The sequence below is a fragment of the Sturnira hondurensis genome, unplaced genomic scaffold (assembly GCF_014824575.4).
Source record: "Sturnira hondurensis isolate 20B ecotype Veracruz unplaced genomic scaffold, ASM1482457v3 Scaffold0016184, whole genome shotgun sequence".
Lineage (NCBI taxonomy): Eukaryota > Metazoa > Chordata > Mammalia > Chiroptera > Phyllostomidae > Sturnira > Sturnira hondurensis.
The window spans coordinates 1,750,550-1,777,813 of NW_028088815.1; the positions used below are offsets into that span (position 1 = coordinate 1,750,550).

General features: G+C 38.0%; 1 protein-coding gene across 2 annotated transcripts in view; it reads left to right on the forward strand.

Annotated features, from left to right (window-relative positions):
* NALCN (sodium leak channel, non-selective) overlaps positions 1-27,264 on the forward strand; it is a 424,006-nt gene that overhangs the window by 8,983 nt on the left and 387,759 nt on the right. For both annotated transcript variants that reach the window (XM_037065791.1, XM_037065792.1), the window contains exons 2-3: positions 18,429-18,572; positions 21,815-21,997. In XM_037065791.1, the coding sequence (XP_036921686.1) occupies positions 18,465-18,572; positions 21,815-21,997 (291 nt within the window). In that variant the 5' untranslated portion in view covers positions 18,429-18,464. The remainder of the gene's footprint in view (positions 1-18,428; positions 18,573-21,814; positions 21,998-27,264) is intronic.

The following is a 27,264-nucleotide window of genomic DNA, read 5'->3' on the forward strand; positions in this document are numbered from 1 at the left end:
TTGCTTGGAGCATTTCCATTGAGAAGTCAGCAGCTAACCTTATTGGGGCTCCCTTGTATGTTACTTCCTTTTACTCCCTTGCTGCCTTTAAATTCTCTCTTTGTCTTGGAATTTTGCCATTTTAATGATGATATGTCTTGCAGTGGGCCTGTTTGGATTCCTCTTGATTGGAGCGCTCTGTGATTCCTGGATTTGTGTAATTTTTTTCTCTCATCAAATCAGGGAAGTTTTCCATCATTATTTTTTTTTCAAATAGGTTTTCTATCCCTTGCTTTTCTTCTTCTCCCTCTGGTATCCCTATTATATGGATATTATTATGTTTCCTATTGTCGTGCACTTCTCTTATTCCTCTCCATTCTTTCTGAGCTTCTTTTCCTTTTCTTGTTCTTTCTAGGTGTTTTTTTTTTTACTTTGTCCTCCAGCTCGCTGATCCAATCTTCTGCTTCATCTATCCTGCTTTTGATTCCTTCCACTGTGTTCTTCAGTTCAGAAATTGTATTCTTTATTTTCTCTTGGCCCTTGTTGATAGTTTCTATTTCCTTTTTCATGTTGATATAATTTACAGTGAGTTCATTGTAGTCCCCCTGTAGTTTCTGGTAGCTTATTGTGAGTTCATTGAACTTCCTGATAACCAGTGCTTTGAATTCAATATCTGATAGATGACTTGTCTCTATTTCATCTAACATTCTTTCTGAGACTTTCTCCATTCCTTTCATTTGGGGACTCTTTCTTTGTCTTCCCATTGTTTGAGAAACTTTTCTCCTTAGCCTCAGCTTCTTAAATTGATTTGGTCTGTTTCCCTGGGTTTATGGTGTGAACATCTGTGGTAGAATACCTGTGAGATTCAGTTGTCTAGTCTCCTTGATTTCCCAAGCTTACTGGTCTTGGGCTGTCCTGTAAGTTGACTCTGTTTGTCTTTGGGTTTTGATTGTTTGGGGTCTTTTTTGTGGGTCCTTTTTGGCAGCTGGTTAACTCATGGTCACTCTGCCCACCACCTCTTGTATTTTGTTTTGCTGGTATAGGCAGGTTTTGTTGATGCTGGTTCTTCCATGTGTACCAGGTTCTCTCTTTCTCTTGTTCAGTTGTTTGTTCTGGTTAATTTCTCCACTGTTTAGTTGTATTTCCAGATATATCCTGAATTGAGGTTAGCATCCTGTCCCCTTCCTTCTTTCTTTCTTCTGTTGCTATTTTTAATGGTTCCTTTGTTGTTGGGTTTCCTCATCCTGTGGGTATCCTGGTGTTCACTACTTCCACACACTCTTTTTTGTGATCAGTTGCATGGGATGGCAAAATGGTTTGTGGCAGCAGGAGACTATTCTATGAGATTTAGAGGAGCAGATGGTAGAAAAGAGATAGGATATCCTTTGGCTATGTATAGTGTTAACCGTGATCTTCCACCCACCTAGTCACTTTTTAGAAATGATGGAAAGAAGATAAGACTCTTTTGCGGGAGGGAAGCATTGTGAGTTGGATCTCGAAAGCAGTGAGGTTTTGGGAGGTCTGATTCTGAGGTAAGGTGAGAATAAAGGATAGTAAATAGGTGTAGTATGTGAGAGAATAGAGTTAACCACTACAGTAATAGAGCTCAAGAGATTGTGAAGTGGCCTTAAATCCTGGAGGGGTGTTGTGAAGTATTTACAATTGTATGGAACAGCTATTATTTACAATAATATTAGAGCAATAATCATATGACAGAATCTATGTGATTTGGATATCATGAACAGGGGGTATAGAACTTTGCGTAGTGTGCTAAAGGAACACAAGTAACATGGAGGATAGTAAATTAGCAATACACTGTGGAAGAGAGAACAGGGGAAGCCTGTTGAATGATACGCTATAACCAAGCCAAGCAGAGAAGACTATAGAGAAAGAAGAGGAATACAAAAATACTATTAAAATAAAAGATGTAAGAATAATAAAAATAATGCAAATATGCAGTAACTTGTAATTTCGTCTGTAGTAGCAAAGTGAAATTTGTCTCACTGTTTCAACTGTTGGGATGCCCCCTCTTTGGGTCCAACTCTGATCCTTTCACAGTCCAAGTTTTTTGTCTTACTTGTGGGTATTAAAAAAATAGGCAGGAGAAAGGAGGAAGAAGAAATAACATTGGAAAGAAAGGAAGAAAGAATAAAACAAGAAAGAAGGAGAGGAAGAAGGTATTGACAGATAAAACAATAACAAAAATTTAAAAAATAAGAGATTACTGAAAAACAAAACAAAACAAACAAAAAACACCTCTTGTTGGTTTCAAACTGGCCAAACTGGGTTTTCAGGCTGAGGGGCGATTGGTGTGGCCTTTCTCCCTTCCCAATGTATACTCAGCCATTCTTGGAAGCACTCTCCCAAGAATTAGCCTGGTGCCTCTCCCCAGTGCCCCACGTGGGCAATACAGGTCTTCTTTAGAGCACTCTTTTCTTGGGGGTCATCGCTGTGGGCTGGGGTGGGGGTGATTGGCCAGGCTGCCTTGGTCCCTCAGGTTTGGGAGCGAACCCTTCCCAGTGCTATGGGGGAATGCAGGGCCTTCCGCCCAACCTCAGGATCATTGCCCTGCTGAGTGTGGAGTAGTTTGAGTGGCTGTTGCAGAAGAATCCCCTGAACAGTTTTTGTTTTTGAGAAATTCCTCCTACTCAAGCCATCCGCTCAGTACCGCCCAATTCTCCAGCCTAGACCAGTGACAATCGGGGTCACCGTGCATCACTGTGGGGCCCTCAACTCTCCCAAGCCAGTGACCACAGACTTCATGGGTGATCACAGCCCTTGTATGTTTGCCTCTTTGTCCTTATTCCCCTCTCTGCAATTTCAGGCAATCAGGTCTCTCCTCGTGCTGCTTAAACCCTGCTTGGCAAGGGAGGGAGGTTGCAGTTGACCCGGCTCTCTCCCAGGGACTCTGTGGCAGGCCCTCTACTCCCAAGAAGTCTATGGTAGACCCAGTGCTGGGCACTGGGTGCCAAGCTGAGGCCACAGCCACCCCTGTCCTTAAGCTAGTCCCTGGGACCTTATGGTCCTGCAGCAGTCTCCTTGCCGTCTGTTTTATTTCAGTGTTCACTACAATTTTTGGTCTCTTATTTTCATGTATGCTGGGGTACTGTTGGCTGTTTGCTCTGTTACTTAGTAGATTGGCCAGGTTTTTTGCCGATATATAGGGGGAAGTGGAATCTGCTCCCTCCTACTCCGTCGCAATCTTCCAGGATGAATTAATGTTTGTGTATGGTGTAAGTTGGTGGTCGAGTTTCCTTTTTTGCCTGTAGCTATCCAGATGTCTCAACACCATTTGTGGAAGAGGCTATTTTTACTCCATTTTATGCTTTTGCCCCCTTTGTCAAATATTAATTGATCATAGAGACTTGGGTTTATTTCTTGGCTCTCTCTTCTGTTCCATTGTTCTATGTGTTTGTTCTTATGCCATTGCCAGACTGTTTTGATTGATGTAGCCTTATAATATAGTTTGATATCAGGTAGTGTGATCCCTCCTACTTTGTTCTTCTTTCTCATAATTTCTATGGCTATTTGGGTCATTTATGGTTCCATGTAAATTTTTGAAATGATTGTTCTATTTCTGTGAAATATGTCACTGGTGTTTTATTAGGGATTGCATTGCATGTATAAATTGTCTTGGGTAATATGGACATTTTGATGATGTTACTTCTTCCAATCCACAATCATGGTACATGTTTTCATTTGTTTGTGTCTTCCTTAATTTCTTTCTTCAGTGTTGTGTAGTTTTCTGAGTATAGGTATTTTACCTCCTTGGTTAAGATTTTTCCTGAGTACTTTGTTTTTCTTGTTGCTATATCAAATGGGTTATTTTCTTTCCTGCTTTTGCTTTTGGTTATTTCATTGTTGGTGTAAAAAAGTGCCTTCAATTTCTGAATATTGGCTTTGTATCCTGCTATTTTGCCAAATTCATTTATTAGGTTGAATAGTTTTCTGGTGGAGTATATAGTATTCTCTATGTACAGTATCATGTCATCTGCAAACAATTAAATTTTGTTTCCTCTTCTCCAGTTTGGATGACTTTTATTTCTTTTGTTTGTCTGATTCCTGTGGCTAGAGCTTCCAATATTATGTTGAACTGAGGTGGTGAAAGTGGACATCCTTATTTGTTTCTGATCTTAGTGGGAAAGATTTTAGTTTCTGCCCACTGAATATGATGTTGGCTACAGGTCTCTCATGTATGGTCTTCATTATGTTGAGGTATATGCCCTCTATTCCCACTTTGCAGTGTTTTTATCATGAATGGGTGCTGTACCTTAAATGCTTTTTCAGCATCCATTGATATGATCATCTGGTTTCTGTCTTTCATATTGTTTATGTGATGTAGTACATTTATTGATTTGTGAATATTGTACCAGCCTTGCATCCCTGGGATGAATTCCACTTGGTCATGGTGTATGACTTCATGAACATATTGCTAGATGCCACTAGCCAATATAGTGTTAAAGATTTTAGAATTTATGTTTATCAATGATATTGGTCCATAGTGTTCTTTCTTAGTTGTGTCTTTACCTGGTTTTGGGATAAGCATGATGGTGGCTTCATAAAAGAGTTTGGGAGTCTTCTCTCTTCTTGGATTTTTTAGAATAGTCTGTGAAGGATAGGGGTAACCTCTTCATGAAATCCTTTGGAAAAATCTGTTGTGAGAGTGCCCAGCCCAGGGCTTTTGTGTGTTAGGCGTTTTTTGATTACTGCTTCAATTTCATCAGGTGTCATTGGTCTGCTAAGGCTTTCAGGTTCTTCTTCACTGAGTTTTGGAAGATTATATGTTTTTAGAAATTTGTCCATTTCACCTAGGTTTTCAAATTTCTTGGTGTACAGTTCTTCATAGTAATTTTTTACAATCCTTTGTATTTCTGTGGTATCAGTTGCAATCTCTCCTTTCATTTTTGATTGTGTTTACTTGGGTCCTCTCTTTTTTTTCTTGATGAGCCTGCTTAAAGGCTTGTTCATTTTGTTTATGTTTTCAAAGAACCAGCTCTTGGATTTATTGATCCTCAGAATTGTTCTTTTAATCTCTATGTTGTTTAATTCTGCTCTGATTTTGGTTATTTCCTTCCTTCTATTCACAATAGGTTTTGTTTGCTGTTGTTCATTCTGTTTTTGTAGAAGTAGATTTAAGGGTGTCAAAGGACAATAGGGTGTTAAAATTCCTTAGTATAAGTATGTTGCTGTCAATATCTTTCCTGAAGTCCTCCAAGATTTTCCTTATATATTTGGGTGCTCCTATGTTAAGTGCATATATGTGCATAATGTTTATGTCTTCTTGATGGATTCTTCCCTTGAGTGTTATAAAGTGTCCTTCTGTATCCCTTTTTATGTCCTTTGTTTTAAAGTCTATGTTATCTGGTATAAATATTGCTATCCTGGGTGTTTTTTCCTGTCTATTTGCATGGAATATTTGTTTCCAATCCTTCACTTTCAGTTTGTGTAGGTCTTTTGTTTTGAGGTGGGTCTCTTGTAGGCAGCATATTTGTGGGTCATGATTTCTTATCCTTTCAGCTACTCTATGTCTTTTGGTTGCAGCATTTAATCTATTTATGTTTAAGTTTATGATTGATAGGTACTTATTTATTGCTATTTTACTCCTGCTGTACCCATGTTTCTCTCTCTCACTCTATTTCCTCCTCTTCTTAAATCAGTCCCTTTAGCATATCTTGCAATGCTGGTTTGGAGGCATATTCTTTCACTCTTCTTTTGTCTAGGAAACTCCTTATTTCACCTTCCATTTTAATTGTTAGCCTTGCTGTGCAGAGTAGTCTTGGTTGCAAGCCTTTATTTTTCATTATTTGGAATAAGTCTTGCCATTTCCTTCTGACTCAGTGTTTCCATTGAGAAGTCAGCTGCTAGTCTTATTGGAGCTTCCATGTATGCTACTTCCTGTTCTCCCTTGATGCCTTTAAAATTCTCCCTTATCTTAGAATTTTGCCATTTTAATTATAATGTGTCTTGGAATTAACCTCTGTGGGTTTCTCTTAATTGGTACCCTTTGTGTTTCCTAGATTTGTGTGACTTTTTCTCTCATCTAATTAGTGAAGTTATCTGTGTTACTTTTTCAGACAGGTTTTCTATCCCTTGTTCCTCTTCTTGTCCTTCTGGTATTCCTAATATATGGATATTATCATGTTTCATGGTGTCTTGTAGTTCCCTTAACACCTCTTCATTGTTTTTGAGTCTTTTTCCTTTTGTTGCTCTTTCTGGGAGTTTTTTTTTTTACTACCTTGTCCTCTACCTTGGTGATTTGATCCCCTGCCACATCTACCAGCTTTTGATTTGTTCTACTGTGTTCTTCAATTCAGAAATTGTATTTTTCATTTTCTCTTGGCTCTTGTCAATATTTTCTATGTCCTTTTTCATGTTTATATAGTTTGCAGTAAGTTCTTTGTAGTTTCCCTGTAGTTTCTGGTAATTCTCAGTGAGCTCATTGAGCTTCCTTATAACCATTGTGTTGAACTCAGTATTTGATGGTTGATCTGCCTCTATTTCATTTATCATTCTTTCTGAGGATTCCTAAGGAGGAATTTCATTGAGGGTTGTTTCTTTGTCTTCCCATTGTTTGTGAGACTCTTGTTTGCCTCTGCTTCTTAAATTGATCTGTTTTGACTTGCTGAGTTTGTGGTGTGAAATTCTATTGTGGTAGACCTTTGAGATTTAGTGGTGCGGTCTCCTTGATCCCTTGAACTTGATGCTTTGGGATGTCACTTTTGCCATTTATGTTGGCTTTCTGGATGTAATTGTGTTTTGATTGATGTTGAGTCATTCTTTGGTGGGTCTTTCCCTCCAGGTGGTTAACTGAAGGGCACTCTGCCCACCACATCTTGTATGCTGTTGTGCTGGTACTTCCAGAAGAGAAGCACAAAGGCCAGGGAAGAAACCCACATCAGCAAAAATATCTTCTCCTACAATCACACTATCAGTAGCAAATGAACCAGCATTGATAAGGTTGTAAAGAGATTAAGACTGTTGTAAGAAAGGAGAGAAATAAACTATAATAGTATTCTAGTGACTTAATATGCATAAACTTTCTGGACAAGAAATGAATGTTAGAAAGCTATACAGGATAGAAAATATCACTAATCATGGAGAAGACCACCATGGACTTCAGCTAGGTAGCCTCTAATATGTACCACTGTTTTGCCTTTCTGAATCTGCTTCTGGCGTTGTGAGATTTTAACCCTGTCTTACCTTAGGCAGCCTGCTTGGAGGTTGCCAGGGTTTTACTGTCTGTGGCTGTTTCCTTCAGTTGTTAATCTAGTCACTCTGCACTCAGCAGTGAGGCTTAAGCTCCATAGGGTGAGGCAGAATTCCTTCTGGTGTTGGGGCTGTTGTTTTCCCTCAAGCTGCTGCCCCTCAGATTGGAGTGGTTGCCTGAGCAGCATGGCTACTGTCTTAGTGGTGATGACTCAGCACAGGGATACCAGTGGCTGCACTCTCAATTCTCTCCCTAAAGCCTCTGTCCCCAGTCTTTCTCCAAGCACTTCTAGTCCACTCTGGTCCCCCTTTTCCAGAGATCTACTGTTTGTGGCTGTCTCCTTAAGTTATTAATCTAGTCACTCTGCACTCAGTCAGGATTAAGCACCACAGAGCTGGGGCAGAATCTCTCCTGGGCGCATGACTAATATTTCCCCTCTGCCTTCTGCTGCTGCCCTCTGGAGGATTACTCAGCACCAGGAGCCCAGAAACTACTCTCTATGCTTTATCCCCAAAGCTTCTGTCCCCAGTTTTTCCTCAGGAGTCTCCAGCCCACTCTGACCTTGCCTTTCCTGGAGCTGTGGGTAAGTGACTACAACTGAAGTTACAATTGTTGTAACTGACTACAACAATTTGTGCATTGGCCCTTTAAACAACTCTTTGTATCTCCAGCCCTCCATCTCTGGAGGAGAATAACCCTGCCACTTTTCTCCACCGGTTGTTATCTGTGTACTTTTGGGAGCTCTGGTGTTCTAGGCTGGGGATCCCAACTTAGGGTTTAGACCCCATTGTTCTCAGGGTGATCTAACTGGCCACTTAATTATCCTGGTGGTACTGTGGCCTGTGGGTACCTGGCCAGCCTTCTGAAGTCTCCACCATATCCCTTACCAGTCAGGGTGTGCTGAAGCTGATTCTTCTGTCTGTCTGATGTTATAATGCTTCTTGCTCACTATTGTTCAGTTGTTTGTTCTGTGTGATTTCTCCACAATTTACTTGTAAATTCAGATGGTTCTGGGAGGAGGTTAATGTGGCTTCCATTCACTCCTCTGCCATCTTGCTTCTTACTCCCCTATTCTTATATATGAAGTATATTCCATACAATTAGTATTAGAAAATTCTGTAGTCCTCTGAGAAAAAGTTGAAAATAGAATATACTGTGTGTAAATAGATCTCTGAGGGGTTTTTTTTAGATCCAAAAAACCAGTGCCAAGATGCCTCAGAGGGTGTAGTTGAATCCAAGCTTTCTGAGCTCAAGTAGAGACTTATTTCAAATCTAGTCTAATCCACTATCACATCTCAGTGTCTCTGATTAATGATCAATACAGAGTCCTTCTAGGATAGAAAGTGCACCAACTAGCAGGAAATTCTTTCTTATTGGTAAAAAATACTTACTGGAAGTCTTTTCTTTAAAAATGGTATTGGAAGTGCTAACCAGGGTCTTTTCTTACCCGGCAGCCTGGGAAAGGACTCATGGTGTTCAGGTAGCACTGTCGACACATACTTCCTCTTGAGCTTCATCTTAAGTAAAAACAGTGTGTCCACCACCCAGATGTCCTTAGCCTGAGGGGAAGTCTCCTCCTTTAAATTCTTCTCTGTTGACCAATCCCTCTTCTTCTTATGGCCATTGGACTGGGACTGAGGGAGGCATCAGGAATCTATGCTGAGGGCTGAGTATAGAAACCTGGTAGAAAATAAACCTTTTGCTTTTAGAATCCACCTACTGGTCACCTAAACCCCACCCCTCACCCACCCCACTTATCCCCCTAAAACAAACCCCTCTATTCTCTCCAGTCTTATAGACTACTGGCCTTCAAGAGGAAAAAAGGAATGCTCCACTGTTTTCTCCCTTCCCTTCTTAGATTTTATTTGCTAAGCTTCTTTTCTTGCTTCCCAGGCTTTCTTTTCATGAGAATATTCTTGTCCTCAGCTCTGTAATCTCCAACCCCTGGCTTTCTGAATCTGTTCTTTTCTTTTAAACACACCCTACTTAGGTCCTTCTTTCTGCTTAATGCTCACCCCTCTGAAATCCCTTTTGACTCACATTCTTCACCTGGTGGTCCTGGGTTGACTTCAAATACTCTCACCTCCAAGGTGTACCCTCAGGAGCTAGACCAGGGACTCAGGTTCTCAGGTTGGAAACTTGGCTCACAACTGGCCATGAATCTCCCAAACACTTTTCTTTCAGGAAACATAGACTCTTATCTTTTTAAAATTTCCTCCTGAATTCTGGACAAACACTGATTATTATCTCTCTCCAAATGCAGATGAAGCTAGGATGGATGAAAGCTCTAGAAAAGGCTATTGTCCACCTCCACTTCCAAGCACCATGGAGTGTGAGCCTTCCAGTCAGGAAGTTTAGAAGCCTCTGATGTCATCGGTTATTCCAACTTGACAACCAGTTTGAAAGATTCAAACACATATATGTAACTGCCATTCATGTAATTGTCATACATACATTGTAATTTTCATGTGTACACTTCTGGAGATCATGGGTAAACGGTATCTCCTGATGCTAACCCAACAACCTCAGACCAGCCTCCACAACTGTCCTCAAGTGTCAGCATAGTCCTTTGCCTCCTCCCCAGCAGACACTCTGTTCTTTCCATTCTGAGCTTGAAATGTGTTGGTCTCTCTTTTTTCACATTCCTATTTCAGAGTGTAGCCTAGTTGGAGGGGATGGGGATGACAAGGACATTTAGCAAAAGCAGAAATGTTAAGACCTTACAAAAATGAGACAGGTGTGGAAAGATCTTGTGTATGTTGACCTGTCTAATTAAAAAGTTTCTTTAAAACACTCAGTATGGCAAAGCTCTATGTTTATAGACAAGATGTTGAGGATTCAGTATAAGAGACATGCATCCCCTACCCTCAGGCAGATTTTAGTACAAGAGACATTGTGAGAACCTAAAATTCTAGAAAATGTACATGTGCTCATGCACTGCAAATGGTATGTGCAATTTCAATGAATCTATAGATCTCCCAAAGCTTGCCCCTCAAGTGCAGTTAAGAAACTCTAGCCTGAATATCAAAATTTTCAGCCTGTGTATCACTCTTGACCCAGAAATTTCACCACCACTAGTATATCCTATGAATAAGATGTCACACGCATTAAAAAAGAGTCACCTGGTGAATGTTTTTTTAAAAATACCATTTCTCATACTCCACCCTGGAGGTTCTGATTTAGTATGTCTGAGGTGAAGGATGACTGGGGCTGAGAATGTTTGAAAAACTTTGGATGATTCAAATGTTAAGCAGTCTTTGGAAACTAATATATTATAAAGTCTGTTCTACACATTTAAAAAATTTTTCAGTTATAGTTGATACTCAGTATTATATTAGTTTCAGGTGTATAATACAGTGGTTAGACATTTATATGACTTATGAAGTGATCCCCCTAATAATTCTAGTACCCACCTGGCACCAATTAAAATTATTACAATATTACTGACTGTATTCCCTATGTTGTACTTTTCATCCCTCTGACTGTTTTGCAATTGCCAATTTGTACTTTTTAATCCCTTCACCTTGTTCACTCAGCCCCCAACCTACCTAGCAATCATGTTTGTTCTCTGTATCTGAATCTGTTTCTATTTTGTTTGTTTATTTATTTTGTTTTTAGATTCTACATATAAGTGAAATTATACTGTATTTTTCTTTCACTTAGCATAATACCATGTAGGTCCATGGAAACTACTATTTTAAACCATTTTCTTTTGTCCAATTTGTGGATTAATATTACACAGTTAAACAACCACACACACACACACACACACACACACAAAACTAGGTAACTTCTTTCAATTTTCCATACAATTTAAGTACAGTTTGGAAAAGTTTTGAAAACCACTTTTTTATAACATCCACCTTCTCCATCCAACCTTTGTAGATATTGTAAGGTTAAACAGCCACAATAAAAATAGATGATCTCCTTTTTTTGATTTTTCATAATCTTTAAATTGTGGCCATTAATCAAAATAAAATGTCTTTCACTGAACTATCAGATGATGAAAATCATTGAAGGCTCTGCTACTACTTGGAGACTGGGAGAATCTGTAAGGGACTACTTTGAGATTAGGAAACTTGACGTTCATTAAAATCCCATGATCAACCTGTGATAATTTTTAACTCTGACATGCTTCTCTTAAAGTTTTCTTATACCTACACTGTTTCCAGAATAACTCACAAAATCCCAAACACATGAAATCCTTTTCAAACATGCAGTGAAAGGCAAGAGCTTGTTAAAGGGATTGACTGAATTTTTTGAGTGAAGGCTCTGGAGAGGGCCTGAGTGAAGGCTCTGGAGAGGACATGTGTCTCAGCCTACATGTGCCAGCTGATCACCTTAATTTGTGATCAATAGTACAGTGACTTAGGTGACACAAAGCAACTTTATTCCCTCTTGTACTTCTGATCTGCTAGTTTGGCATGCAGGGTGCAAAAACAAGTGGATATTGGGCCATTTGGGTTGTAGTCTTTCCTGAATTCCTTTGCCAAATCCCATAATTTTTAAAAGTCAAAGAGAATTCTATTTTCATATTAAGAAAACAAAACAGAAAAAAATCCTTGGTGAAGTAATGACACTGTTTTGAGGTATGTGTAGAAAGAGCTGGAAAAATATAATATGTTGCTCTTTGGGGATTTAGTAAGTAGACTCAATATAAAAAGTAGAAAACAGAACTACTTTTTTTTCAATCAGTGTGTTGACAAAAGGGAAAGGGGAAAGAAGAGCCTATGTTGGGAGATGATATTTTGAAAGGTTTGGCAACCTTTGTTTAGTAGCTCCTCTTGAGTGGCCCTTGAAAACCAGCTGAGACTGGACCGTGCATGTAACACTCTGTTTTTGCAGGGGTACATTCTGGTTTGTAAGGTCCAAGACATAAATAAAACACCTAGATGAAAAGTGCATTTGGAGAGAGAGGTGGAGAGAGGTCAGAGAGATGGTTGCTATGAACCCAGTAGTCAAAATTTCAGTGATGTCTTAGTTTCTGGCTAAAGTGATCAGGTCTGCTGTGTCCTTGGGGCAGATATGGAACTTGGGCTGATTTAAGAGAGATAAGAACTCAGCTGCCTGCCTTTCTTCTGAGAAGAAGCCTGATTAGAAGGAAAAACACATCTAACTCATGAAAGTTCATGAGCAAAGGGGACTGATGACAGAGGCTTGCTTGAGAATGGTTTGAAAGGACTGACATTATATTTCTAGGGACAGTCATGTACTAATTTAACTTCGCTCTTTACACTTGGGAAAGACAAGAATTGGAAACCCCCTGTGCCTAATCTCTGGGAAAGAAGGTTCTATTCACAAAGCTGTGGGAACGTCATATTTCAATACTGAAATATGTAGACAGATCAATACCACTGGAGTGAAGGTCAGAAAGTGAGTTCAGGCCGGGTACCTACCTTCTCTCAACTTCAGTTTTATCTGTGAAATAGGAATAATAGAACAACAGTCTCGCCAGGACATGGCAAAATAATAAATGAGATAATCCACTCAAAGTTTTTAGTCTCATGCATCATAAACTCTCAGCAATTGTTAGATATGATTTGTTTAAGCTTAAAATAATTATTGTCACATTTTACTTGTTTTAAAGACATAAAAATGAAATTAAATATTATTGCAGAACATTTTAATTGTACAAAAGTTCTTGAGGTTCAAAAGTAAGAAGAAAATTCCCTGCCCATTCTCTCCCTTTCTCCCCTACCTCTGTTCTCCCAAGAAAACAGACTTCCTGAGCTCTAAACTTATTCCCAGCTTGTGGATCTGGGTCAAGTTTGCCAGAGACTCTGAATTTGTTGATGTAAGATTATCATATTGGAGTTAAATACTTTTTTCAATTTTTTCAAAATTCATAGAAAAAATAATAAAGGCATATAGTAGAATATTTTTTGAATTCACCCTCAAGGAAACAGGATGGGTGAATGAATAAATGACTTCAAAAACCTGGAAGTGCCATTTAAATAGATTTGATAAGAAAGTTTAATAATTTCTTGCTCCCTCTTTCAAAAAAATAGACACATTTTTATCAATGTGTGGCTGGAAGAATTACAGAATTAATCATATAGTAGAAATTCAATTTTAAAAGATAAGAAATGTCTGTACTGTTTTCACAAACAATAATGGATGCTGAGAGAATTTATAATCATCAGGTTGAATAAAGAATACAGTGACAAAGTAGTTTTCATTATCTCTTATGTAATAAAATGAAATTTTAACTTAATAATTCTATAAACCACTTATCTTGCTTTACATTCTTTCTCTATGTCTATGTTTCCTCATCTGTGAAATGGTTCTAATAAGAATTAAATGACATGATGCATGACATGCTTAGAACAAGCCTGGCACATGACATGCTCCCAGGAAACATTTTTTGTTGGATGAATCTATTTTTACATGGCAATCAACAGAATTTGGGAGGATATTAACTGATGAGCTCGCTATTTTACTATGAAAACTTCTCTATCTTACAAAGCATTTTGTCACATTTTTGTGGGATTTTTGGTAGATCTCTGTCTCTTAGTGTGTTTCCTTTTTATAATGTAGTCAGATAAGTAAATATACACTCAGTTTTACATCAATTTCTATCTTTAACACTTTCCCTTAAACGGTTTTGTTTATTAAGATCAAAGGTAATTATGGAGCATCATTAAACAGAAGACACTAGGGTTGCTAGAGTCCAGAGTGGGCTGTAGAGGCTGCAAGAGGTGAGCTCATGGAAAGAGTTCTCCAGAATGCTGAGAGAGCATGGGACATGGTGCTCCATGCCCTTAGCAGAGGAACGAGATGATAATCTGGGCTTGAAGGGAGTTTCAGCCATTCAAGATGGAGTGAGAGTTTTTATTTTCTTCAGATAAAATCCTGGAAGTAGAGTTGCAGGGTAGTATGATAGTTCAATTTTTATTTTTTTTGAGGAGTCCCAATACTGTTTTCCACAGTGGCTGTACCGTTTTACTGGAAAAAGCCCCAGAATTTGTGAACCTAAATGACCAGAAGAGTTGTTGATTGATGTGCTGCCAACTGTAGTGACACTTAACAATTAAAAATAAATCAGTGACTTATGTTTTCTTCGGGGGCTTATAAAATTAAATAAATACTATGAATGTACTAGAGTGTATGTTTCTCTTGTTTACACTTTTATTCCCAAAATCTTTTAAAAGATTGATATTTGTGACAGTCAAGATCTGAGGCTCCATGGTTTACAAAGGGCTCTAGCAATGGGGATGAAAGTGAAAAGAGCCTTGTACATCAAAAGAATGAGAAATGACAAAAGAAATCACCAGTGAGAATTTGTGAAAAGAAAACCTGGGCAGTCCTTCTGCACATGTGAAGATCTGCATATAGGTCCTGAAAAGCTCAGGGCAGAAAAATCTGGGAATTAAGACTGATGACAAGTTGTCTTGATTTTTATGTAATAATGGTGTTCGTATGGCCTATCTCTAAGGGAGAAGCAGCATAAAGACATGATATAGTTATAGTAGCTGAATACCAATAAATGGTGATGGAAACTGTAGGAACAGATGCCCATTTAGGAAGGTGAATATAGAGAACAAACATATGGGACAGCAAGTAAGAGACATTCTGGAATACATAATTTAGAAAACAGATTCAAAACAGTTTAATGCCCACCCAATGGGGCTACAAGGAGAAGAAAGGACCTATAGTGTTGCAACACTTTACTGTTAAAGAAAACTGAGTTTATTAACTTTAATTTGGCCAAGACAGTGGGAATGACCTAAGGAAATTATATAGCAACAGAAGTGAAATATAGCTATCAAAGAATATAATACTGGATATTAACCATTTAAAAGAGAGAAAATGACCCAAAGTACTTTCTCTGCATGAGTTGCCATTAGTTGTTTCTGAGTAACTCAAGATTTATCAGTAGACCTATTGTAACTGTGCATTCTCCTCACACTATTGAACTATTTAAATACCAACTACTTCTAATGAGTGTGAAAAAGCTACCGGAAGCCATGCTTTTTTAATTTAGTACAGTGCTTCATAAAGCACACTTCTGTAAGTAGAAAAAATATTGGGTTATAAATACATATTGGTGATAAGGCCAAGATACACAGAAGCAATTTCCTATCAAATAATAAGCTTACCTAGGATACTTAAATATCCCCGCTGCTTTTTATCAGGGGAGTAACAGGTTTGCTGCACTTAGTTATATTGATTCAACATAAATGAATGTGTAAAACAATACTTCTTTGTGTAAAGGAAAATTATTACAATCGATTGCCTCAAATGAATTTTGTACTCTTTATCAGGGGTGTCAAACTCATTTTCACTGGGGGCCACATCAGCCTTGCGGTTGCCTTCAAAGGGCCAAATGTAATTTTAGGACTGTGTAAATGTAACTACTCCTTAACTAGGGGCAAGGAGCTCCGTGCTGCTGCTGGGTAGAAACAAGGTGCTGGGCACGTAAAACAAGGTGGAGAGCTGGATTTGGCTTGCGGGACTTGTGTTTGCCTCTTATGTTTTATATGTTTGTAACCTGAACTTATTTTGCTACTTGCATGCTTTACATAATATTTGATATTAAATTAGTCAAAATTTTAGTGATTCAGGTGATGGTTTTTGAGTTTTTGTGTATTTGTGGAATTAAACATATATAATATGTTTAATTTGGAGAGTTTGGAGAGATAATTTTCTTGGGCACTTTGATTTCATGGTGCTTTTGCAGTGGATAAAATCAGGGTGAGAGTGGATGACAACTAATGTCACTTATTATAGTTGCACTATTTTGGTTGGCCAAATAATAAACAACATGGAGATTTTTTAAAAATAAATTCTGAATGTCTACTTCTAGAAAAACATGTCCATAATCATTGTTTTTTTTTAATTTAACTTTTGTTCAAGTACAGTTTTCTTTCTTATATTCCCAGCCCTGCCCCCCCTGTAATCATTGGTTTTGCTTCAGGTGGGATATTTAAAATAAAAGGTGCATAACATTCATATGTGAAGGTGTCACATTTATGCATCAAATATTTTTCAGATCATAACTTAGGGCCAAGGCATAAGAACCATAAATGGCCATTCATAAGTCTCCACTGACCTAGTGAAAAAGGTGTTAAGACTAGTGGCTTAATAAATTTTCTTGTATCACTTTTGAACAACATTGTGATGTCACTGTTTTTCTTTGTTTCTTCTCACCCAAGGGCATGATTATTGGTAATGGGGGGGGGAGAGAAAGACAGGTATAGTAACTCAATGTGAGGGAGAAACATTGTTTGGTTGCCTTTTGTGCATGCCCCAGCTGGGGACTGAACCTGCAACCCAGGCATGCGCCCTGACCCAGAATTGAACCTGTGACTTTCCAGTCTACAGGATGATGCTCAACAAAGTGAGCCATACCAGCCAGGGCTCAAGCCAGTCTTTATTTCCTCCCTTTTGTGTGTAATCTTATAGGATTTCTGAAAGAGTCCATATTCTGTTTTGAGTACATGAGAGACTGTCATTCAAGAAGCATCCAAAATTGAGACCACCAGATGTTTCTCCCCCACACTAAATCAGAGAACAAGCTTAATTTGAGTGTTTTGCATGCATTTACATATCAATGTCAGGAGTCCCTAACTCCAATTATGTAAAATAAAATTAATTAGTTCAGCCTACTGCAACTCCATGTTTAAATCTAACATTCGGGACAAGACAGCCTGGCCCATGTTAAAGCAAATCAGTTTGGTTTCTTCTGGGTACACAGGTGTATCTACCTAAGTGCATCAATGACAACAGAGACATAAAGGTAGGTGCTCAAACGTAGGGAATCAGATTTAAAGCCCATTTTTCCTGAGCTTCTGTGTTTTCTTTCCCAGTGTAAATTGAAATTGCACATTATAGTATGTGCAATTGCACATAGATACAACACATTGTATCCATCTTCTGCTCCTCCATAATTGTCCTTGGTTAGGGTTCTTCTCTTGTTCCAAGAGCAGAAGATAAGAGTGTCAGCGCACCTTCCTGGTGTTAAAACTATTGGCATTTTCTTGACTTGGCATCTTCACGGTTATGCACTGCCTCTAGGACACAATCCCTCCATTACTTGCTTTTACAAGTCCTCCTAATCAGTCCTCAACACCAGCATGGTCAATGACAGACACCTTAGATTTTGTAGTCACACAGAATTTCTTTTAAATTTCAAGTTTACATGTGTGGTCATGGTCAATTTATTAGCCATCTCAAGGCTGGAGTTTCTAGTGCTTTCCTGAAAAGACAAGATGTCTCCTTTCTTCTACCAGTTGTACAGGATAAATAAAATATCATTGAAGAGTACCCAAACATAGTATGCATCCAAAAACCATTCACTCCTCTTCTTTCTTTAAGACTCAATCCAAGGTTAATCAAAATGAGGAATGTGTCTGTTGGTACACAGTGTTATCAGGCACCACCTACCTTTACATCTCTTGCACTTGTTTGCTGTTTGTGTCTTGAATGTCAGACATATAGTACGTCTCCTTTCTTCAATGGCTGCTGGATCATGGAGGGCATTAGCAGTGAGAAAAGGGCGGTAACATATATAGAAAGATGTAGGTGGTCAGAATTGTGGAAATTTAAGTGCAAGCAGGTCTCTCATCTCCCTTGTCAATGTAATTTGGGTTTAGTTCAGAGTAACTGGAAGAACTGATCTAATCACCTAATTCATAAAAGAAGAAGAAAACTCCATTTACAGTAGATTCTGCCCCATGCTCTCTGGCCCACATAATTTATGGCAAGGACAAAACTGAGAGATCAATTTGGGACTTGTATTGGAAACAGATGTCTCCGAGTGTCACATTAAATTAACCTGAGGGAAAATCATGGGAAACATCTGAGTATTTCATCTGGATTGGTCAGCTGTGATCCGCGAGACCACCTATATGTGGAGACAGCTCTAGGTGTATAAGCATAAACCTCAAAATTTTCTTACTCATATGGGTACCCTGAGAGGTGAAGCTGTTTTACCCCAGTTAATCTAGACCAGTACTGTCTAAACTGGCATGCGAACTGTTTATGAAGTACACAAGATAATCTATTGCATTGAGAGAAAAAAATTCAGGCTTTTATTAAAATTGGTTTTTGCCTCATTCTTTTAAAACTTCTATTTGCATGTGTTTATTGTATACAGTGTAATGGAACACATATATAATTAACATGTGAATGGACACACATTGGGTACTCATCTTTTTTGTGGGGGGGGGCGGAGAGAGTTTTGTGATCAGGGTGTAAAAAGAAGTAGGTCACTAACACAGCTCTCTCTTTCTTTTCCCAGACTGTTTTGTACTCACTCACCAGAGCTAACTTCAGCATGCTCAAAAGGAAACAGAGCTCCAGGGTGGAGGCCCAGCCAGTTACTGACTTTGGTCCTGATGAATCTCTGTCAGACAATGCTGACATACTCTGGATTAACAAGCCAGTAAGTTCCTTTTTTAAGTATGGTGAAGCACATGCTGATGTAAAGGAAGTTTAATTCATGTATTCAAAAATCATGTACCTTTGGCTTTGAAATGTGTGTTTGAGTGCAGTAGAATACAGATAAGTCTAGGAGTCTGAAAGTTAAGAACAACTGAGATGAAATAATGAGGTTTTGCTCTGAGTTACTCAGATAGGAAGGTCTCAGGTAGTTACTCAGGTAGGTGGTCTCTCCTCTCCTCTTCTGTACATGCTGTCCTCACAGTCACCCCACTTCACAGGCTGATCCAAAACTAAAGTCCTACATGAGCAACCTCTTCTACCAAGCCTTCTTTACTTGTAGTTCTCAACATGCATGAATCTATAAAGAGGAAGTTAAATGTTTGGAGTTAAAGGTCTCCTGTGTTGCAAGTTTTAAGTAAAAGTAAAGGTTAATGAGAGAGTGGGAAGTATCTCTGAAGAATTTTGTCACCTCTCTGTCTAAGCTGATGGGCATTTGAGGGGAAGAGCTGATATATCAAGTATCATTGTATATTAGATAGGGTAGCAGCCAGAGCTAAGGCAGAATGGCATATTCATAGGTCTTGGAAACTCAACTCTATGAGACAGAATAGAATCAATTTCACTATGTGTCAGAAATTATGCTGGCTCAGAGGATACAAAAAATGGGAACAACATGGTTATGACTCATCACTACTTTGCAGTCTGATATGTATATTTTATTTATATACAATACACATTTTACTTACATACAAATATGAAATAGTATAAGTGGAAGCTGAAGTAAGGATGTGAACTGTTACTCTCACAGTGCTTGTCTTTCCTTTGACCAAGATAAAGATCATCTGCCTTGGTCTTCCTGACCTTTCCAATCTTTCTTCCTTTAGTCTACACTCTAGACTACTTCTCCAGCCTATTCACATTTCTTTCCATGTTTTCATTTCTGTTCACATTACCCTTCAGCTTTATAATCATTGAAACATTCCTATTACCCACATTGCAAGTTAAAATGCCTTAGTATTGTATTTAGGGCTACCTTCTGATTCTAACTTGCCCAGCAACTTCTCTTTCCTAGATCTTTATACTGTCCACTTGAGCCATATCTGTGACTTCCTGCTCCTGCAGTGTATCTGGCAATTGCACATTGTTTACCCACAAGCCCTTTCCTTGCAACTCTCATGTCTCAAGACCCCTCATTCATGAAGGTCATCTTCTATACCACCCCTTCCCCATCCAGGGGAGTAACAGGTTTGCTGCACTTAGTTATATTGATTCAACATAAATGAATGTGTAAAGCAATACTTCCTTATGTAAAGGAACTCTGAAAAGTTCATCACTTGCCCCTTTCCATCACAGAGAAAATAAATCTCTTACTTTTTTACTCATTCTATATGTATATATGAGTATATTGTATATAAATAAAATGTATATATTATTTATATCATACTTCAAAGTAGTGATGAGTCAGAAACCTCCTGTTTTCATTTTTGTGCCCTCTGCATAATTCTGACACACAGTATATCTTCTATTCATGTTTAAATAATTGAACAGAATAGAGAATAAAGCACTCACTAATTTTTCTTAGTGTCCACTACATACAGAGCTTTCTGACAATTTCTAACAAAGGTGGTATTACAGATGTAGCCTCGCAAGCACTAACTAAAGTAATTAATATTTAACTAGAATTCATAGTTTAAATTTGAAACATGCTGGTTGTGAAAGAACCCTTTTTTTAGAGCTCTTTACACATTCATTTACAATACTATTACATCCTTTGTGTTGGAGGTCCGGATTGGGCTAAATTCACACACTGATGTTTACTGAAGACTTCCAAATCGCATGAAAAGTACATCAACCCTAACATAAATTTAAACTGTCAGTGACTTTGTGGTATGATATTAGTGGAGAATATTGCAAATATCATAGCTGTCAGATTAATATTAAAACCCACTCAGCAGCCTACAAGTTCCTGAGTCTCCTCAAAGTTCCGACAGTCTTTTCTGTTTTTTACTTTGGGTACGTGCAGGCTTGTGTGGCTGCAGAAACTGTCCACTATGAAACCACAACAGGTTTTTTCAGGGGGAGTATAATATAAAGGGTTCATATGAATATACATATGTATATGAATATATGTCCAAAACAGTCAGTAAATAGCATATTTAAATTATATTTAAGAATGTGCACTAAAATTAACTAGTAAGATAAATTGTATGGGTTTAGCATAAAGATGCAATCAATATTTTTTATTCTAGGTATTAATTTTTAGAATAAAATAGTATATGTGATTAATTGCACATACTATATGTATACATATGTAGTGTACACATGCATACACATGTTTATCTTTCTACTGTCTACTTCTTTATGTTGGGGTTAACGAAAATCGTCACACAGCACATGGACCACTAGAATGAATTATACAGAAACTTGATTTTTTTCTAATTTTGGAAAAGTTATCTGGGCTAAATTTAAATAAAACCTACTCTCCAAAATAAAGAAGAAAGTCAATTTATTATCTTTTGAAAATCTAGGATAATACCAGATTTTTTAAAATATTTTTATACAAAGAGGTTACATCTAAGTGCATATGGGAAGAAAAACCCTACATGTATGAAGTGATATGCATCAATTTATTTTAAAAAACATTTGTGGCCCTGGCTGGTGTGGCTCAATGGACTGAGTGCTGGCCTGCAAATCAAAGAGTTGCTGGTTCTATTCTCACTCAGGACACATGCCTGGGTTGTGGACCAGGTCCCCAGTAGAGAGGGCCGGAGAAGCACCCACACATTTATGTTTCTCTCTCACTCTTTCTCTCTCCCTTCCCCCTGCCTAAAAATAAAATAAATAAAATCTTTTAAAAAATAAATAAAAAGCATTTGTGATTTATAAGGATAGGCTATGAATAAGTTACTAGCATATGTTTAATTGAATCAGAATCTCCCTGTATGGAGTCCTGATGTTGTGGACAGTACCTAAGGACTTGGCGTAGCCTGAGCAGGTCCACCTGTTGGCTTTGGCTCTTATTAATGTTTGGCCACAGAAATGATTCTTGATTTTCTGAGTATTAGTGTGTTTGCATGAAAATTAGGCTGATTTGAGAATTAATGATGTAAAATATATGAAATATTTTATATGCATGAAACAGACATACTGGTGAAATATTTTAATCTCAGTATTATGTTTCCCAAATGTTGTAATTGATTACATTTGACAATGTTAAATAATAACTTTGTACCATGTTTGCAGTGGGTTCACTCTTTGCTGCGCATCTGTGCCATCATCAGTGTCATTTCTGTCTGTATGAACACACCCATGACGTTCGAACACTACCCTCCTCTTCAGTATGTGACCTTTACTCTGGATACATTACTGATGTTTCTCTACACAGCAGAGATGATAGCAAAAATGCACATCCGGGGTATTGTCAAGGTAAGGCTTTGCATGTTATTGAAATTAAAAACCAAAATGAATTGAAAATCTAAATTGGTATAATATTAATTTCAGTAAAGTGAAACATCTATTTATTTTATCTACATCAAAGTATTTTAAAATAGGGTTTTACTTTTAAAAAAATTGGTTTAAAAACCCATCATGCTTAATATTTAAAAAGTGAAATAAATCATGTAGGGCACAAAGCCTTGGAATATCTGGGAAGAAGCTAGGTGGTCCAGCCACCAGCTTTGTGAAGGGTAGAGTAGAATCTGTAATGTCACCTATCGTAATAGGATGGCATTATATGACCTTAAGCTAGGTCATCAACAGGGTGACCTAGCCCAAGATAAGGCACCTATTGATTTGTAGAATGTTGAATAATGTTATGTTATAAATATTATAGACTGATAATATTCACCATAATATCATTAACCTGAAGTGTTTTGAAGGTATAGAGGTGTAAAAAGAAAGTACTTGAGATGGAATGAAATTATAAAACAATAAGGAAAAGAATGTGTAGCTTGAAATTGCCACCAATGGGAAACAAAAAAATAGGTAAATAAAAAGAAAAGGAAGGAAATTTCTTTCATGGGATATCTCTTCCTTCTGTAACATTAACCTTCATAGAGGGTTAGATGACACTGTCTCCGAAGTATTTCACGCTGTGCAATTGGATGCACCTGATAGAGGTTAAGGACAGTAGTGAGGTTAGAAGTTCATCTATAGATACATTTATTAATCACCCCAGTGATGTTCTCAAAGGGTTTGTTACAGCCCGACTTTCCTTCTTTGATTTTGTTCTCATAGTGTGCTTTAAATAAATAAATTCAAACAAGCCCAAAGTCCTTGGTTGAAAGTTTGTATCAGTTTCCTGGTTCTGTAGTAACAAATAACTATAAACCTGGTGGCTTGAAACAATAGAAATGTATCAGTTCTAGAGTCCACAAATTCAAAACAAGGTGTCACTAGGCCTTGTTTGTTCTGAATGTTCTAGGAAAAAGCCCTTCCTTGTCCTTCCAGCTATTGGTGGCTCCTGGCAATCCTTGGAATTCCAGTTTATCAATGCATCACTCCAATCTCTGCTCTGTCTTCACATGACCTTCTTCTCTTTGTATATCTGTGTCTTTTTCTCTTCTTTAAAGACAAAGAAGAGAAATGACTTCTTTAAAGTCATTGGATTAAGGGTTCATCCTAATCTAGTGTAATCTCCATTTAACTAAGTATATCTTTGTTTTTTTAAGCACACAATGTAATTTTTTAAGATTATTAATGAGTTTTTCTTTTCCTTTTTCTTTATTTTATTGTTGTTCAAGTACAGTTGTCTCCACTTTCCCCCAACTCCCCCTGACCCCACCGATCCCCACCTCCCACCCTGGATCCTACCCCCATTGGCTTTGTCTATGTGTTCTTTATACACGTTCCTTGACAACTCTTCCCCATTTCCCCCCCATTATCCCCTCTTCTTATGCCCTCTGGTTACTGTCAGTTTGTTCTTTATTTCCACATCTTTGGTTAAATTTTGCTTGCTTGTTTGTTTGGTTAATTAGGTTCCACTTATATGTGATAACACATGATATTTGACTTTCACTGCCTAGCTTATTTCACTTCGCATAATGCTCTCCAGTTCCATCCATTCTGTCGTGAAGGGTAGAAATCCCTTCTTTCTTTCTGCTGTACAGTATTCCATTGTGTAAGTGTACCAGTTTTTTGATCCACTTGTTTACTGATGGACACTTAGGTTGCTTCCAGAAGTCGGCTATTGTAAATTGTGCTGCTGTGAACACTGGGGTGCATAAGCTCTTTTGAACTGGTGTTTCAGGGTTCTTAATGTGTAATCCCAGCAGTGGGATTGCTGGGCCAAAAGGTAGTTTCATTTTTAGTTTTCTGAGGAAATTTCATAATGTTTTCCACGGTGGCTGCACCAGTCTTCATTCCCACCAAGAGTGCACCAGGGTTTCCTTTTCTCCACAGCCTCAGGAACACTTGTTGTTTGTTGATTTGTTTATGATGGCCATTCTCACTGATGAGAAGTAGTATCTCATTATGGTTTCAATTTGTATCTCTCTGATGGCTAGTGATGCAGAGCATTGTTTTATATGTCTCTGGGCGAAGTGTCTGTTCTAGTCCTCTGCATGTCCTCCTTGGAGAAGTGTCTGTTCCACTCCTTTGTACACTTTAGAACTGGATGGTTTGTCTTCCTGTAGTGGAGATATGTGAGTTCTTTATGTATTTTGAAAGAATACTGCAGGAAAGGCAAAGATTGCATTCCCTCCTTTGCGACACTCCGCTCAACCTCCAGACCCGAGGAGCCCAGGGAAGGGAGTGGAAAAAAAGAAACTCTGGCTGCAGTGTGGAAAATGGATGGGAAGAAAACAAATCTAGATACAGGGATATGAGCTGATCACACACACACAAAGAAAAGAGGAGGTGGAAGCTAAGAACATCAAGATACCTGCAGGAAACTGCACCACTGAATTTAACAGGTATTCTACCACAGAAGTTCACACCATAAACCCAGGGAGTCAGAACACATCAATTTAAGAAGCTGAAGTTAACAAGAAGAGTTTCATAAGCAATGGGAAGACAAAGAAACAATGTCCAAATGAAAGAAAAGGTGGAAGTCTCAGAAATAATGTCAGATGAAAGAGAGGCAAGACAGCTATCAGATACTGAATTCAAAGCAATAGTTATCGGGAAATTCAAAGAGCTCACAATGAGCTACCAGAAACTAGAGGGGAACTACCAGAAACTAGAGGGGAGCTACAATGAGCTCTCCAGAAACTATATCAACATGAAAAAGGAAATAGAAACTATCAGCAAAGGACAAGAGGAAATGAAGAATACAATTTCTGAACTGAAGAACACAGTAGAAGGAATGAAAAAAGCAGGATCGATGAGGCAGAAGATCGGATCAATGAGTTGGAGGACACAGTAGAAAGAATCACCCAGAAAGAGCAAGAAAGGGAAAAGAGACTCAAAAAGAATGAAGAGGGACTAAGAGAAAGGCAAGATAATATGAAACGTAATAATATCCAAATAATAGGAATACCAGAAGGAGAAGAAGAAGAACAAGAGATAGAAAACCTATTTGAAAGAGCAATGATGGAAAATTTTCCTAATTTGATGAGAGAAAAAGTTACATGAATCCAGGAATCACAGAGAGCTTCATTCAAGAGGAACCCAAAGAGGCCCACTTCAAGACACATCATCATTAAAATGGCAAAATTCCAAGACAAGGAGAGAATCTTAAAGGCAGCAAGGGAGAAAAAGGAAGTAACATACAAGGGAGCCCCAATAAGGTTAGCTACTGACTTCTCAATGGAAACAGTCCAAGCAAGAAGAGAATGGCAAGAAATATTTCAAGTAATGAGAACTGGAAGCCTAAAACCAAGGCTACTTTACCCAGCAAGACTCTCAATCAAGATAGAAGGCCAAATAAAGAGCTTCCAAGACAAAAGAAGTCTAAAAGAATATGCCTCTATCAAACCAGCTCTACAAGAAATACTAAAAGGACTGCTTTAAGGAAAGGAAGGAAAAGAGAGAGACAGAGAGGAACTGTGTTACAAAAATGGCAATGAATAAGTACCTATCAATAATAACCTTAAATGTAAATGGATTAAATGCTCCAATCAAAAGACATAGAGTAGAGGAATGGATAAGAAAGCATGACCCACACATATGCTGCCTACAGGAGACCCACCTCAGGACAAAAGATCATCACAGAATAAAAGTGAAAGGATGGAAACAAATTTCCCAAACAAATGGTCAAGAAAAAAAAAAGCTGGGGTAGCAATTCTAATATCAGAAAAATTAGACTTCAAAAAAAGAGCCATAAAGAGAGACCCAGAAGGTCACTTCATAATAGTCAAGGGAAGAATCCACCAAGAACATTAACGTCACAAATATATATGCACCCATCATAGGAGCACCCAAATATATAAGAAAAATCCTAGAAGACTTCAAGAAAGATATAGACAGCAAAACAATTATAGTAGGGGATTTTAACACCGCACTGTCAAAAATGGACAGATCTTCCAAATTAAATACCAACAAAGATATTGCAGCATTAAATGACACTCTAGATGAAATGGACTTGACTGATATATATAGAGCCCTTCATCCCAACGAAGCTAAATACACATTCTTTTCAAATGCACATTGGACATTTTCAAAGATAGACCACATGAAAAGAGCCTCAACAAATTAAAGGAAATTGAAATCATACCAAGCGTTTTCTCTGACCACAAGGGACTGAAATTAGAAACCAACATCACAGAAAAAACCCAAAACACCCAAAATCATGGAGCCTGAATAGTATGCTATTAAACAATGAATGAGTCAAGATTGAAATTAGGGAAGAAATCAAAAAGTTTCTGGAAACAAATGAAAATGAACTCACAACAACCCAAAACCTATGGGACACAGTGAAGGCAGTCCTGAGAGGGAAGTTCATAGCAATACAGGCTTACCTAAAGAAAATAGAAACATTTCACACAAACTAACCGGACGCCTGCAAGAACTCGAAGAACAACAACAAAGACAGCCCAGAGCAAGTACAAGGAAGGAAATAACCAAGAAATAAATCCAACTCTCTACAGTCAATTAATATTCGACAAGGAGGGCAGTAACATAAAATGGAGTAAAGATAGCCTCTTCAACAAATGATGTTGGGAAAACTGGACAGCTACATGCAAAAAAAAATGAAACTCGAGCACCAACTTACATCATACACCAAAGTAAATTCAAGGTGGACAAAAGACTGAACTATAAGCCATGACACCATTAAAGTCCTAGAGGAGAACATTCCTAGGCAGGAAAATCTCAGATATTTCACACAGCAACATTTTTCTTGATATGTCCCCTAGAGCAAGGAATATAAAGGAAAGAATAAATGAATGGGATCTCATCAAAATAAAAAGCTTCTGTGCAGCTAAAGAAAACAGCATTAAAATAAAAAGACAACCAACTGTATGGGAAAACATATTTGCCAATGATACCTCAGACAAAGGTTTAATCTCCAAAATATACAAAGAACTCACACGACTTCACTCTAAGAAGACAACTAACCCAATTAAAAAATGGGGAAAGGACTTGAACAGACACTTCTGCAAGGAGGACATACAGAGGATCCAGAGACACATGAAAAGATGCTCAATATCACTAGCTATCAGAGAGATGCAAATTAAAACTACAATGAGATACCACTTTACACCGGTGAGAATGGCTATCATAAACAAAGCAATAAACAACAAATGTTGGAGAGG